The sequence below is a fragment of the Plectropomus leopardus genome, chromosome 24, assembly GCF_026936395.1.
Source record: "Plectropomus leopardus strain MGB_pleo_1.0 chromosome 24, ASM2693639v1, whole genome shotgun sequence".
Classification (NCBI taxonomy): Eukaryota; Metazoa; Chordata; class Actinopteri; order Perciformes; family Serranidae; genus Plectropomus; species Plectropomus leopardus.
Window position 1 is genome coordinate 8,850,540 of NC_142199.1, and position 16,046 is coordinate 8,866,585.

General features: G+C 38.2%; 1 protein-coding gene across 1 annotated transcript in view; it reads right to left on the reverse strand.

Moving 5' to 3' along the window:
* Positions 1–16,046, reverse strand: part of LOC121962973 (prospero homeobox protein 1-like) — a 52,819-nt gene that overhangs the window by 21,559 nt on the left and 15,214 nt on the right. Inside the window, exons 5-6 of the mRNA XM_042513327.2 lie at positions 15,921–16,028; positions 2,669–2,863 (exon numbers count right to left, since the gene is read on the reverse strand). Coding sequence (XP_042369261.1) covers positions 2,669–2,863; positions 15,921–16,028 — 303 coding nt within the window. The remainder of the gene's footprint in view (positions 1–2,668; positions 2,864–15,920; positions 16,029–16,046) is intronic.

A 16,046-nucleotide genomic window follows, 5' to 3' on the forward strand; every position in this document is an offset into this window, starting at 1 on the left:
AGATAACACCAGGCATTTCACCAGTAAAAAATGTATTTCTCAATGACGCTCAGTTATTGTTAATGCAAGCCAAACATTTCCTACAGCTGCAACTTAAATGGTGAAACACAACTTGACTTTTGTTATGAGACATACAGGAAATGCAATATGTCAATCAGATTTGTTCAACTAAAATATGTTGACAAAATAAGCTCATTTTCAGCATTTTTTGACAATGAAACAATTCAAAATATTGCAGGGAGAAATGGAACAAGAAAAAGCAGCCACGGTTAGTGAGCTGTTAGATGAAGAGCGAGTCAGTGTGTCTCATCCCTATTGTAGGAAAGAATGGTTTTGTGCTGCTGGTGTTGGTATGTTCTCTGTATTTGGATTTGTTCAGGTCAACCAAGTTTTGAACTAGGTTGGATTATTCTTGGGTCTGTGTCTGACCAAGTCTTTTTGACTGTGTTAGACCATTGAGGACTTTCTAAAATTGCTCTTACAATATTCTAATTATTGCAAAAAATACAGGCAAATAATTTTTCACTGTAATGCTTTGCCCATTTCTGCTTCTGCTTTCAAGTGTCTTCAGGTTGATTTCCATATTGCACTGAAATGACGTGAAACTAATGGATGCCAGAGGGGTGTGAAATTAATTAAAAAACTTATGGTAAACTCGGTACCTTTCAAGAGTTGCTACTAATTTAAATTAAGGCACAGGTTCTCAAACTCCTGACCCCTTTATGAACCTTACCCTATAGTCCCTAAAAATAACCCCCCTGAAGGCCAGAATAAACACGCACAGAAATGATTTGCATGTGTGTGTCTGTTTCCTTTACAAGCTCTTTACATACACACCTGTGAAAAGCTACCTGACTCTTGTTATGCAAAGCATGCAAAGCATTCGCTGTTCATTCCTCCAAAACAGAGTTCTCAGATACCTTAAACTCTGCGCCTGCGTGTGTGCATTTAAGCTCCAACTAAGCTCCGACATTTCTCTCCTTAAGCAAAAAAGAAAAGTGTGTGTGTCAGCGGCGAGGTGTGTGTGCTAATGGACATCTAAATGCTGCTGATGTTACGTTGAATAGTTTAAGGGCCCTCAGGTCCCCTTAGACCAATATTGGGAGAGAAAAAGTGAGGGAGGGAATGTGACTTCTGCAAATCGCTTTGACAAGGACACCCGCGCCTCGAGCGGCGTCCTCTTTCGCCTCATCGAACACACACACACACACACACACACAAACACACACACATACTGCGACATCCACACCTCAGCAGAATTGTGAGGTGACTGTTGCGCTCTGAACAGCTGACTTGGTAGAGGACGTTTGTGTGTGTGTGTGTGTGTGTGTGTGCGTGTGTGAGAGACTTGTGCTTAATTCTGTTTTAAAGTGGAAACAACAACATTTCAACTTAACCCCCCCTAGTGTTTTTAAGTGGTATTATTGTCAGTGCCACTGTTGCAAGACAACTGGATAAGTTTACGTTTTCCTCAGAACTGAGCATATAGTTTTCATAGTAACTTTGATTGTTACACTGTTCGCCATTTACGTTACTCGGGATAGTATTGGCAAAAACTCACATTGACAGTCCTTGCTAACATGGAATAGGTACGGAACGTTACCACAGAAGCGCTATCCTCTTACTGTTTTGGTTGCACAGTAGTTGACGCACTTCCTTTGTGCCAAAAATCGGACCTTCAATCTAAACTCTGATGGTGTCATTCTATTACTGTTACATTATGCAAATAACTGTTGCTTCATAAAAATAAGTTAAAGGAAAAAAATGTCTATTTCCACTTAAATTTAGTTTGAAAATAAGTTTTTTAATAAGGGGAGTCTTCTTTTTTCAAGTAATGTACTTACCATAGTTAAAATATTTTGGAGAAAAATCTTATTCAGTTATATATTGACTGGACTGAAAGCAAACTAACTCTTTATCCCAAATTCAAGTGAAGAGATGACAGAGAAAAAAGTAATGAAACACTTTACCAAAATGTTTCATTGAATAAAACATGGCCTTGTGCTGAGAAAAATGCATTTTTTTTACATACTCCATCAAGTATTGTAGTATTTTTTATTATATAAATTATTAATATTGCAAATACAAATTCGGTGCTTGGCAGCCTACTAAACTAATACATTGAATTGCTTTTTCAGTCCACTTGATAAATTTTGCTGGAATTAAAATGATTGAAGTGAGAAACTGTATCTTTAAAACTTTATCTTGTTAGTTTTTCTTTTCTTTGGGGACACAACTTGTGGTTAAAATGAATAAATAAATCTAAAAATAAATCGCAATATATCGCAACAGATATTACTGCTTTATACTCAGCACATTGCAAAACATTTAAAATCACAATAATATTGTATCATGACTAAAGTATTGTGATTATATCTGTGGATTCAAGTATATACCCTTTAGTTTAAGATGAACCCCCTGAGATTTTGACACTGTGACTGGATACGTTAAAAAAAAAAAAGCTGGCTTTGAGAGGGTTTGCAATAATAGAACACTTTAAAAAGAAAAGAACATCTGCTCTCACTTTTAACAATCACACACATACATTGACACACACTTGCCATTGTTATATTTTACACTGTTGAGCAGAAGAGCTCTGTGTTACTGTCCTCCAAACTCATCACAAGCATTAAAGGCATTGAAAAGTCCCCCCTCTGGCTCAACTTACCTCGAAGTCATTGGCCTTGTTGTAGTGCATGTTGAGCGCCCTGAAGAGCTCGGCGTCGCGGCCCACCACCAACTCCTCAGTGGTGGTCACACCCTCATTGATGGCCTGCCGGGCGAACTTCTCCATCTGGATGTAGTAGAACTCCCTGAAGTTGCTGAACCACTTGATCAGCTGGGAGGTGATGCAGCGATTGAACTGTAGCACAAGTCAGAGAAGGGAAAGATCAATTTAGTTACCTTTCATGAGAGATTAAATTTCATTACATTACTGTTTATTTCATGGTTAAATCATGCACATACCTCTGTAGCTGTTTGGAAAGTTAAAGTACTGTAACATATTCAAAAAGCATTTACTTTCATGATGGGACAGAGAAGATGTAGTGCTTAATGTTGCTTCCTGTTTGATGGTGCTGCAGATTTATAATAGCACAGCCTGATGTTTGCTTTGGCTCTTATTTGCATGATTGTATGTCATCAAATAAGACTAGAACTGGCCCTGCTTTTGAGTGCTTATCTTTGACTATGGCACCACATCTCTTATTTACATAGTTTATTTTTCATGCAGTTATAGCTCATCTTACATGGTTATTTGTTTTTAGAGTTTTCTTTAAAGAAACCTTGAACTCACTGAGCTTTAAATTTCTAAATAAGAAGAAAGACATAGATTTTAAAAAATCTGAACGTGAGGAAATAGTTATTTTCTTGCATTTTCCTCTCTGTGTGTCCCTGACTACACAAAATGAATGTATCTAAATGCTTTGAGCTACAGAAACCATTCCTCCAATTAACTTTAATTAGCGCCCACACAGTTAAAACTCTGAAATGCCTTATGTAGACTCCTCATTAGCCACTAAAACACTGTCTGCACCTTGAGGGTCCTCATTGAAGAAAAGAAAAACAAAGAAGGAAAAGAAATGAGCCCCGGGAAACCTCCCTAATCAAACAAGAATGACCAAAATATTATCTTATTGTTATGCCATCATGGGTTTTTGGACTGAGTGAATCAACAGTAAATAACTGTCATCAAACACTTCACCTGCCCTGCAGGCCTTAACAGTACACTGCAAAAAATGTCTGCCAAAATAGGACATTTAGACATTTTTTTAAGCATACAGTGCTTTTTTTCCACAAAAGTATAGTGTACATATTGTCAATAATTTGAACTCCACGTGCACTTGTTTAAATATATTCCAGCAATGAGCGATGTTGAATCAGAATCAGAATCAGAAATACTTTATTGATCCCCAAGGGGAAATTAAAGCACACCAAAGTAGAAAAATAACAACATTGACAGCAAAAGAAAGCTTATTTGGTCTGGACAAAAAGCTTTTTGATAGACATATTAAAATCTTAAATACACTATTAAAATGTTATGGTTGATTTTTTTATAATTCACCCTTTGGAACAGCCAGATTTCTCGTATGTGATCACCTCATTAGTGCTGTATTAATTAGATTTAGAGGACAAATGAAGTGGGGAATGATTTGTGCAATGGTAAAGCACCATTTATTATAATAAGACTATCTTGCAAATGGTAGGATTGGTTCATGTTTTATGTAGATAACTACATAGATGAAAATTAGTTCAGAAAATGAGTATGCATACCCAACTTAGCAATAGTAAACATATTTTAAAAAGCATACAATCACTGCATGTTGAAAGTAAATCATTTTTATAATGCAGTATATCTTTTTTTACTCATCACTGCCATGTCAACTGGTGCAATTGGCAATATCCTGAAAGGCTGCCATGTTGTACTCAGGATTTTTTTAAGTTAGTTGAAAAACGGTATCAGTGGAAAACTGCACTTTAAAATGTAACTGTCATTATTTTCTTTTTAAATCAGTGTTTTTTGTGTTCAGTTCAACATTCAGTTTGAACTGTAAAAGAAGTTGGATGATAAAAAATTCCCTTTCATGTCTTTGATCCAAAAAGTAGTACTACAAGCTATATATATATATATGTATGTATGTATGTATGTATGTATGTATGTTTTTTATTATTGCAAGTAATATAATTGTCGCATTCTTCTGCGCTATTGCATATTGCATATTTTCTTTAAATCGTGCAGCCCTACATCTAGAATATTATATCTGTGTGTGATGTCAACTTGCCATTTTGCATTTTTATCTCTTTCTCATGAGAAACAAAAGACATGGGCGAAAAAAAAACAGCCCAGTGAAAGTGCATGTGTGTGTTTGTGTGTGTGTGCACTGAAGGGGAAAAACGGCTTTGATACGGAGATTAAGCTCAGTATTGTTACAAGACATTGTCTCACAGGAACAAGGGATGAGCGAGAGAGAGTGAGAGAGAGAGAGAGAGAGAGAGAGCAAGAGAGAGAGAGAGATGAATGGAGGAAAGCAGTATGGAAAAAGGAATGCAGAAAGAGAGAGAGACGAGCAAAAGGTGACGGGGAGGGAAAGAGATATTTTTTCAGGAGCGGTCAGAGGGGGTGACATAATGGAGCATAATTGGGAGGCTTGGTCTGTGTGTGCGTGTGCGTGCGTGCGTGTGTGTGTGTGTGTGTGTGTGTGTGTGTGTGTGTGTGTGTGTGTGTGTGTGTGTGTGCGTGCGGTGTGTGTCCACAGCAGAAGGAAAGGGAGTTGGTTTTACAAAGCATAGTGACAGGAGGGGAAAGTGTGTGTGGTGGGGGTGTTTTGACCCACAAAAGAGTAGCACGAAATGAACGTGATAACTCAGCAATTACCAAACAAACACACAGGGTCACACACACAGGGATATACACACACAAGACCTCAGCTGTCTAATCTCAAATCACAAACCATCATGACAACTTCTGACACGCAAACAGAAGATCACTCAAATACTCAAATTTGAACTGTAACAAGCTCTATACATTCAAATGTGTGTGTATAGATTTCTAAAGATGCTTTACTAAATAGTATATTGCAGTACACCCAAGGTTGTTGTACCATCATGTGACTTTATAGAAATAATTCTATTCGTTGTTAAAGTTCCTTGTTTTAAATACGCCACGTCTAAAGCCCAGTCACCAGAGGAAACTGTTGGCACTGTATGTTTCTGCAAACCACGTTTAAGTTATATTTGTATGTTTGCACAGATCATATCAGTGTTTCTTAAGTAATGTAGTTTAGATTACATGTATATAAGCTGACTTTGTCTTTGGCATATGGAAGGCATGGTTTGGTGAGACAGCTGCCATTGTTCAACCATTGTTCCAGACTGGTTGTTTTTTTACCAGGCATAGCTTCCAGTTTCGGCAGCTTTTTAGCCACCAAACATGGGTGTTTTTTATTGACCCACCCCTGTGTTTCCACTAGTGATAGTGCCATAATAAGTGGTTGTTTTCTACCGATACATTGCTGTGTTTTCAGCTGGGATTGTGCCACCAAAAACTGGATTACTGGGCATTTCCTTTCAGGCCTGCTAATGTTGTGATTAACAACTTTACTTTTATCGTAGTTGGAGTTTTGTAATCCTCTCTTGGCTCTGCACAAATGCACACTGGATGCATCTCCTTCAGCTTGCTTGCAAAGTCTCAGAAGCATGCTTGGTATAGTGCTGCCTGAGCACACCGCAACAATGCTCTGCAATGTTTTTTCTCAAAAAAGAAAATTCTGTATTTCAATTACAATAAGTGAATGTACGTTTTTTTAAGTGCTTGAAGATCTGAACTTCACTGAAGTGTTTGTCTTGTAAGGGAGACAAAAAATGGAATGGTTACAGTTGTCATATTGACATTTAAGGTGTTAACTAACATGCAAAAAAAACCATTGCACCCGTGCTGAGCAGCACAGTGAATTACATTACTTGCTTGCACATAAAATACGCCTCACTCTTCTGATGGTTTCTTTATTGATAATTATCATTATGAATAATGATGTCGAAGCCCATCAGACGTAACAGTGTGCCACAAGGACAAACTGCATAGCCGACTTTTCCTCTCTGTGTCGTCTGGGCAGTTAAACTACAGCAGTCAACAATCCTGTACAACCTAGTCTGACGTGAGGTTATACTCTGTGTATCACGGACTCTAATTGCAACATGAATCTTGAAATTTGATTTTGCAAATGTCTCCACAAAATTGTCTTCACATTGCTGTTGCAAGAACTATGTTCCTTTTTAGAGAATCTAAAGACAACTTAATCATTTTTTTTCAGTAATTCTTAATATCTCTCTTTCCCCCTATACAAATAGGTGACAAACTACAGCTGTTGCATTCTGCACAAGTTAAAACATTGATATTTTAGGTGTAGGTGCAGCCTAAAATCTTTTACTATTAAGTGTGTGTTTCTCAACTTGATAATTTCCTTTCATATGGTAGATATTTCAGGAAAAACTTAACATGTAGACAAACAGACATGCATACAACCAGCCATCCCACCACCTGCCCTCCCACCCACCCACTGTCCCATCCAGCTCATCACAATCAGCACAATCCAAAAAAACAAGAGAGGCGAGAGACAAAAGACAGAAAGAGAATGGAGGGGGGGCAAAATGCTGAGCTCGAGGAATGCCATTTTCTGTTTACAACCAAAAGGGGGAAAGAGAGAGTGTCAGAGAAAGTGTCAGAGCGCCTCACCCCCCTCTCCTTCCCTTGATGGTGGGTGTTGTCAGCCCCCCCAGGCCATGTTGGAAGGGCAGACACACACATCCTTTAAGAACCTGCCCATTTCAACCAGATTCGTCGTAGCTCGGCACATTTTTATGGAGGACAGTGTGAATGTGCACAATCAACATAAATCTACAAGTTGTTACACTGAAGGTTTCCTGTGGATCCTGGAAGAATAGCTGCTGTAGGAACTTTTTCAAATCATGTTTTGGGGCATTTCTGCTTTACTAGACAGTATACACTGCAGGGAAATTATTTGTGTATGTGTGAAGTTTATAAGGCAAAACCCCTCATTCATGGGCCTACAGTTGTCATAGTTACCTCTGCTAAGAAGGTTATGTTTCCACTTTGGTTTGTCTGTTTGACAGCAGGATTTAGGAAGAACCATTGGCCTGATTTGTAATAAAAAAAAAACTTGGTGAATGGGTGAAGCAAGGAACAAGGAAGAAGCTATTAAAGTTTGGAGTGGATCTGAATCAATATGCAGATACACAAATTATTATTCACTTTCGGTAACATTGTGAGATACACTTTGGCCTTGGAGGTGATCTGTGTTCCTCAAGTGCCTTTTTAGTATCCAGTGGTTTTTGACTTTCTATATTGTTACTGGAGGAGGTCTTCTTTATTTTTATACTGCAAATAAAAACTAACTAGCTGAAAAAAATATGTTGTCTCTTGGACCCAAAAATCAACTGGCTTTTGTACTGTGAGGTAATGAATGGCCATAACTGTATTTTTTAATTTTTTTAAATCTTTTGCTCAGCACCCCCAACTCAAAATTACACATTCTTCTTCTTTCATGTATTGTGCTATTGATCATTCTAGATTATTTTGGTGTGAGTTTCAGAGTGTTGGAGATATCTGCCGTAGACATGTCTGCCTTCTCTCCAGGATAATGTTTCTTTCCAGAAATCATGATTACTTAAGATAATCCACAGACCTTGTTGTAAGCAGTGTAGGAACTATTTTCTGTCTGCTGAACTACACTCACCAACCATATCACTGCGCAAATGGAAGCTTGTAACATGGGTCTGACTTTCAAGACTCACTCCTGAACTGGAACCGCAATATTCAATACAACACCTGCACTACCACCTGCACATCTGACCAATTAGTGCTGTAACCTAACCCACCGACACAAGATCCCCAGCCCAATGCAAAACTGCAAAAACTATAATAACCATGACTCAGAGAGAGTCAGACAGCAAATTTTCAAGTGATCATTTTGAGACATTTAATTCAGGTGAAATTCTGATAACATATTTTAAATCACCTAATTGAAGCGGCTTTAATATTCAAGCTGGCATAGAGGAACGAGCCAACACATATAGGCAGCAAAGGATTAAAATGTTAAAACACTGCAATAAATAATTATTATTTTCATTTAAAAAAAAAAAATATGTTCATTGTCAAACACATATGATCTGAACCGCAAATTCTTTTTTGCAACAAAAATTGAACCTGATAGAAAGACAAAATACCAACAGACAGCCACCTTTTATGTGGGTCACTCATGCAGGAATCTGGCGTGCAATAGTTCCTTTTAGCAACATTACAGCTCAGCTGAAGAGGATGCCATTAATGTTTACACCTCGCACTGCCACGAACATAGGCCTCTTAGTAGATGCATGCGTTCTAATGCACGGTGCTACAGTTGGTGGATGTAGCTCTGTAGAGAAAAACTAGTTTCTACTTGAAACCTTTCACAACAAGGTCTATGGATTATCTAAAGTAATTGTGTCATTATTTTCTATTCTTTTTATTTTTTTGTGCTTTGAGCACCACAATTCAAGTGCCATCTAGATCCATTATACTGGAGAGAAGGTAGACCGCTGTGTAACTCCAACACTTGGTAACTCACACGAAAACAATCTAGACTGATAAATAGCACTACAAGTAAGAGGAAAAATATGTATTTTTTTATTCTGGGGTGAACTGTCCCTTTAACACAGAGTCCCGCTTTATTATTTTCCTGGAAAGAAAGAAAAAGCACACTACAGATTATTGCAGAGCCTTGGTAACCTTAGACCCTGTTGCTTCTACAAGAGCAGCTGCTCTATCTTCTATTTTTCAAACACTGCGATTAAAAAAAAAAGCTGTGTTTAACATTTAAAGAGAGCCTAGTTAATTAGATATACATCTGCATCTTTTCATTTTACATATCTCTGTCTTCACACGAGCGCATATTTAGTCTTCAGATTCATGAAAGACATTAAACAGATTAAAATGCTTTGTCATCCAGAGGATTCACTTAAACATGGTAATTACTGAATTCCAGTCATATCTGTATCAGTAGACGAGCTGTTGCTGGTTCACGTCCTGATGTTGCCAAATTGGCTGTGTAGCTCTAATTGACAAGACGGGTGAGAGGCGGGTTGGACGCTAATTGATTCCTGCTGAGACGGCGGCATTGAGATGTCATTTCAGCCTCTCAAGGCAAGAGTCTTCAGGGCTCTTGCTGATAAATGTGTCACTGCTTCGCGTACAGTGTGTGTTAGACTGAGTGCATGTGTAAAAAAAAGCCTCTCAGCTGGCAGGGAAGTTGTGAGTGAGAGTGTGTGAGTCGGAAGGAGCTCCCTGAGCCAGCGAGCGTCTAATTAATCCTAACTCCTCCAGTCTTAACAAGGTCTTAATTACTCTCACTGACTCTCTCAAGACGACACAGCAGAGACCTAAGCGTCTCATGCTAACATATATGATTGTCTGGTCAGAAGGCAAGAGCTTTCACTTTGCAATTAAGATCCCACATGTTTTCATTTGTGTGTGTGCTTGCTCATCTGTGCCTAAAACAGTTGTCAGCTCAACCCACTTCCCACACAGAGCGAGGCGGCCATTGTGTGTAAGAGGCTCATCCTTAAGAACCAGTTTTCCATAGACAAAGTCCATTCAAGTCCAATTAGGGGAAGCCATTCAGGGCCCTAATTCCCTTACAGTGAATCTGCCTGATCCCCCTAACACATGCTACTTATTGTTCCCAGGGAAGGAGGGGGGAGGCGTAGGAGTAAGAGAGAGGGTGAGAAAGAAAAAGAGAAAGAGACATTGACCCCGATTTTGGAAATATGGTAATGATGAAGGTAATGAATGCGATGGGACAATGAAACAGGACACACACATACAGAAACAGATAGCAACAGGGTGCACTCTCTCACTCAGTCCTACACACACACACACACACACACACACACACACACACACACACACACACGCTACGAAAGCCTTGAAAAGAACAGCCTCGCTCATCACAAATAGGATTATCCATGATTCTTTTTTTTTATTAAGTGAAATAATATCGGCATAGTCCCTCCCACTGATAAATATAATGGATTAACTGGGATTACGACTCAATTAAAACTAAATTTGAATATAAACCATTATTTGCATAGTGTGAATAATAAGAAACCAGAATTTTCTTAAAGACTGATGATATATTCTTCTTATTGTTAACAAATCCCACAGAAAAAACAAAAACAGCAATGAACTCCTACTAACAGGTGTTGTCAGGCAGATATATCGTATTTCTCCGTGTCATAGAGCTCCATTGTTATCCAAAAACTGTTAAAACATATCAGTGAGCCACACTGTTGCGCTGGGTGACATTTCCCTTTATTATGATGGATCAAAATATAACACATATACCATCCTGCTGCTGTAAATACTCACGAAAACACCAGATGTGTATTCTTTTGCATTTGAAAATAGTTGCCCCTAAAAAAATTCCTTTCATTTGCTAAAAAACACAGCTGTTTAATGAGACTTCTTATCCTTTAAAAAAAGAATTGATATTTGTGATTCTTTTTGTAGATGTCATTAGGAAACAGTTGGTTTGGGGCAGAATGCCAAAAATACAGGAGGAAAGGTGTTAAGTATTGAGAGACAGATGACCAATCACAAATTGTTTCTGCATTATTTGTTTGCTTTAAGGAAAACATAGAATATTGTCCTAGTTTTGTCCTTTAAAGTCATAATCCTAAAGATTTTCATGCATTTTTTTCTTTTTAAAATATGTTGTTGGTCTGCATTTTTAGCAATAGGCATTTAAAGTATTTACATCAAATAACAATTTGGTTTTGATGGTGGGGTCCGCCATTCCTGGCTGGATTCAGATGAAGATTTTCATGCAATATTTTTTTTTTTTAGCAATAGGCATATTAAGTATTAATTAAATAATTACATCTCTTGTTTTCAATGTTGCTGGGTCCGCCATTCCCACGCTGGATTCAAATTGTCTGTATGCACACTGGCTTCACAGGAAATGATGCATGCATGTAGTTCAGCATTCATTTTTAAGTTTATCTAATTGATATCAGACTGTTTAGTGTTCACTCTCCTCACTCCATAACAGAGCTCTATAAAGTTACTGCTAGTGTCTTAATGATTATAACATTAAAGATGCCACGCCCCTGTAACTTTTTACCTAACTTGTGGATAGGTTAAAGAGAACAAAATGTGCAAAACTAATTGAAGCTATATATCTTAAGTCTTTTTTAATCTCATATTTGCCTGTAACACAAGTATACCATCAGTTCTTAAAGCTCAGACAATAAATTCCAATAGAAAAATGATTTCATTCCGATAAATCCCACTGTTTGTGATTTCAGTTACAGGTCGAGCCTGTAATACTGTCCATCTGCTGAGCCAAGTTTCAGGCCAAATATCTCCTAATCTAAATCCATGCTTGTTGAGATGAGGGAGATTAATTGAATATCAGTTTGGAGATAAACCCACAGATTGGAGATTAGATTAATTGTTTCAAAGCTAATATCAATCTCCAAAAAAGATAAACGCATAAACAGAGCCTATGCATTAACTCATTCATCCTAATTCATCAATTTTCCAAATTAAACCCCAAAGCCATTGTTTACTTGGCTACGAGGATGTTTACTTATTGACTTAGATGTGATAAGTAAGCTGATTATGAAAAATGATCAGTGTCAGCAGATAACATTTTTAAATCACTACTAATCTTGATATACTCGGAAGTTGTGAGGTATTCAGTAATCTTCTGCTCAGAGATTTCCAGAAAAACTGAAGCTCAGAAATTTAAAAGGAATGCTATAATAAATGCACAACCTTCATTTATTTAGTACATTTACTGCAGTAAAAACAGTGTAAGTGTGACTGAAGAGTCAGATTTAACTTAAAGCTTGAAGCCCTTCCAGGATGAGGAACGATGTGCAGCGATGCATTATATAGTATTTAATGCAATGCAATAATCATCTTCATGCAATGAAAAGATTTTTAGAAACCATTTAAGGTTTGCATTTGAAAGAGTATCTCAGATTTAAACTATTTAAAACACTCAACATTTTCTGTTATTATTACTGTAAGTCACTAGGAGTTCAAATATATATCAATTCAACATTCCTATATCATCGATGCAAAGTAAAAAAAAATGTCAATACATATTGTTATTTTTAAAATGCGCCCTTATTTGAAAATTCCCATCCAAGCCCACCTCCTTCCTAAACGGCCTAGGAGATTATAGCAAGCAGCCAAGAAAAAGAAAAATGAGGATATTTACTGATATCTGTCTCTGGAGTGACACAAAAAGACTTATCCTGTTTTTTGCAATCCACAATTTCTCCAGAAAGCTACAAGTATTTTAGCTCCTTCTGGAGAGGCAGGTTTTCTCTGTTGCCATCATGGCGTTGTTACATTTTATCTGCTTCTAAAACTTGCCAGTATTTGACATATTTTATTCCCCCTGCAATTTGTGGAATTGTTTTTGTTGTTGTTGTTTTGTTTTAATTATTTCATGATAATCAAGCCATTAACTTTTTTCTTATATTTATAGACTCCTTTATTTCACTGATCTCCCTGGCAGTTTTGATTTTTTTATTTATTCTTCATCTATTTATGTGTTTATATGTTACTATATTTTATATTATTTGTGCAACGAAAGCTGTTCAAGTTGTCTGAATCTGAACAGGCCCCTAAATTGAATTGAGTTGATATCATTTGTGGAAGACTTAGTGATATCAGTAAATATTGTATTGTATGTCTTTCAAAGAATTGATATTTTAATGTATTGAGATCAGGCTAAGAAATTGGACTTTTCTGAGAGTTCGACAAGTTTTAAAGCATGTTGGTTTGCAAGGTTTTTGATGGTTGTTTGACAGAATTCAACATTTTCAGCTTTTATTGTCTCAGTTACTCTAAGCAGATGTGTAACTGGGCACTCTGATACCAGTTTCTGTCACTTAATGGACTCCCAGTTAATGACAAATCAGACTCGCGCTCGTATGCACTGGGAGCAGGTAGGCTTAGCAACCTTGTGTTTGCCTAGCAACCTGGTGTCCCAGCGACCCTTGTTGCCATGGCAGCCGATGAGGATGTGGCACTGCCATGAGGAAGTGGTCACCACAGATATGAGCCAAAGGGCAGCTGGTGTGTGTGTGTGTGTGTGTGTGTGTGTGTGTGTGTGTGTGTGTGTTTGTGTGTTTGGCTGCTCATTTGAATACAGCGTCCTGAATCCGTCGAGGAGCCGTATGCTCCTTTGCAAAACGCGCAGCAGCCTGTAAACACAAAACAATCAGCGCCTTTGTTTTAAAGCTGTTGTTCTGTTGTCATCCCTTTCATTTGTTTGTCGACCCCTCCCCTCCCTCCCTCTGTCATTTTCTCAAAAAAATCCTCACACGCAAACACACACACGCACACATATGAGGACATAGGTTCCATCATCTCCATGTTTCCTACCAACTAATTTTCCTTGTCTCGCCATTCAGTCTGTTTATTTATCTAATTTTATTTACTTTTACTATTCTCTTTTTCTTTCTTGCTACCTGAACATCTGTCAAACGTTCACACTGAGATTTTTTTGTTTTGTTTCCGCATTTCTGCAAGTTCAACTTCTCATTTTTTGTCAGTGAGAGTGAAAGTGCTCTTGCATGTGTGTGTGTGTATGTGTGTTTTGAGTGAAAGGGAGAGAGTGGTTAAGGTTGGGGAATGTGTGTGCATGTGTGTGTGTGTGTGTGAGAGAGAGGGAAAGTGGGCGTTACACCCCCCCTCCAATCCCAGGCCGATTAAGGCCAGAAACTCTAATTATGCCACAAAGACGTGACAGACTGAAGCACCCATCTGCGCCATAGGGTAACAGACACACAGACACAGACACACACACACACACACACACACACACACACACACACACTCACACATGCATGTACAGAGTAACGGGACATGGGAAACTGAAAAATATCAGATGGCAAATTGCACAAAAACAGAGGAAAGTGAGACTATGTTACAGTGAAAGTTGTTGTGATCAGAAAACAATCATGAACAATAAAAAGCCACGTTGTCACTGAATCTTAAAACCAAATGCCCCACACAAAAACACATACCTGTTTACAACAGCTCATCTGCTCCATCTGTCACTGATTTTTGATTCTACAGATGCCTTTGAATTCCCATCGTTTTATGTCCACGCTCAGCCTGACGCTCTCTACAGTGCTTCTAATATCACTTGTTCATTCAAGTCAAAGAATGAGTCACTTTTTTCCTCCTTTATTGCCGATCTCCTTACAACGTGCCCATTGCGCATTTTATCCCTACATCGTAATCACAATGTACACATCACCTTTTCTGTATCTAGTTTTGATCATCCAAAAGCAACTTCAGCAAAATCTAATCACACAGATCTGTCTCTTGACATGCCCGCGTACGATCAAATGATAAGTGTGTCCAGACAACAATGTAGTTTTACCTTTCCAGGACTTTGCACCATGAAAAATTTCTGTGTATCGAGTTTTATCGATGTCACTGCATGGTACGGTATGGCTCCACTCAACTTTACTCCTCTTTTTTTTGTCCGCATTTGTGGAAACTACCTGTATTTTTTTAATTTCTTTTTGGTATCACCTTGTGGTTTTAAGTGAGCTGAGGTGATACTCAGTGGTGGTGTTACAACACCGCAGACCACTGATTGGTCAGATACAATCGTCACTTGTGTGACACGGGACATCTTTTGCCAAATTCTAATTTTTACTTAACAGAGCTTGACCACATCATAATGTAACTCAATGCAGCCTCAATGAGCTGTTTGTTGCAGTCACCGGTTGCTTGGAGTTGACATTAATTAGCTCTCTTCCTGCCGATTTCAACTTGGATTTGTTGTTTTCATTTTCTTCTTCTCCACATACAGTCTGGGTGCAATTTTGCCATCCCCCCGAGGATGACACCCTAGATGGCTACCTGTATCACCTATACCAAGCCGCGCAACTGAATAGCGACCTCAATTTTTTCATGCACTCACTCCAGATTTTTTTTTTTTTTAAATGGCAACCCGAAATACTACATTGTACAATTGAGAAAATGCAGACATTTTTGCAGATAAAGGATCCAGCCCAGTGCCGAGTTGAGGTTAATGTCACGGCAGATTCATGCAGTGCCGCTATGGCGATCAGCTGAAAATCCCTCTTACAGTGACGGGGTACTATCCACAGTGGAAAATCGAATAGAGAAAAGGACCAGGTGAATTAAGTCAAGTCAAGGAGTGCCAAATGATGCAGTGAAAATTAGGCATAAATGCCAGTAAAGTCAGATAAAACAACACAGAGCATAAAAAGAAAACTAGTTGATAATATGAGAGGACGGGGATAAGGGGTTCCTAAAAGTAAATAAAGAGGAGAGAAAAACTAGAAAGGAGAAAAAAAGGTCTTACCTTGACGTCTGAGAAGAATATTTTGAGCATGTTGGAGGATGGGTAGCGGGTGTAAAAGAACATCAGCTTGGCCTTCTTCAGGTGGTTGGGAGACAAACCCTCCTGAATCTGAACAATAACATATTA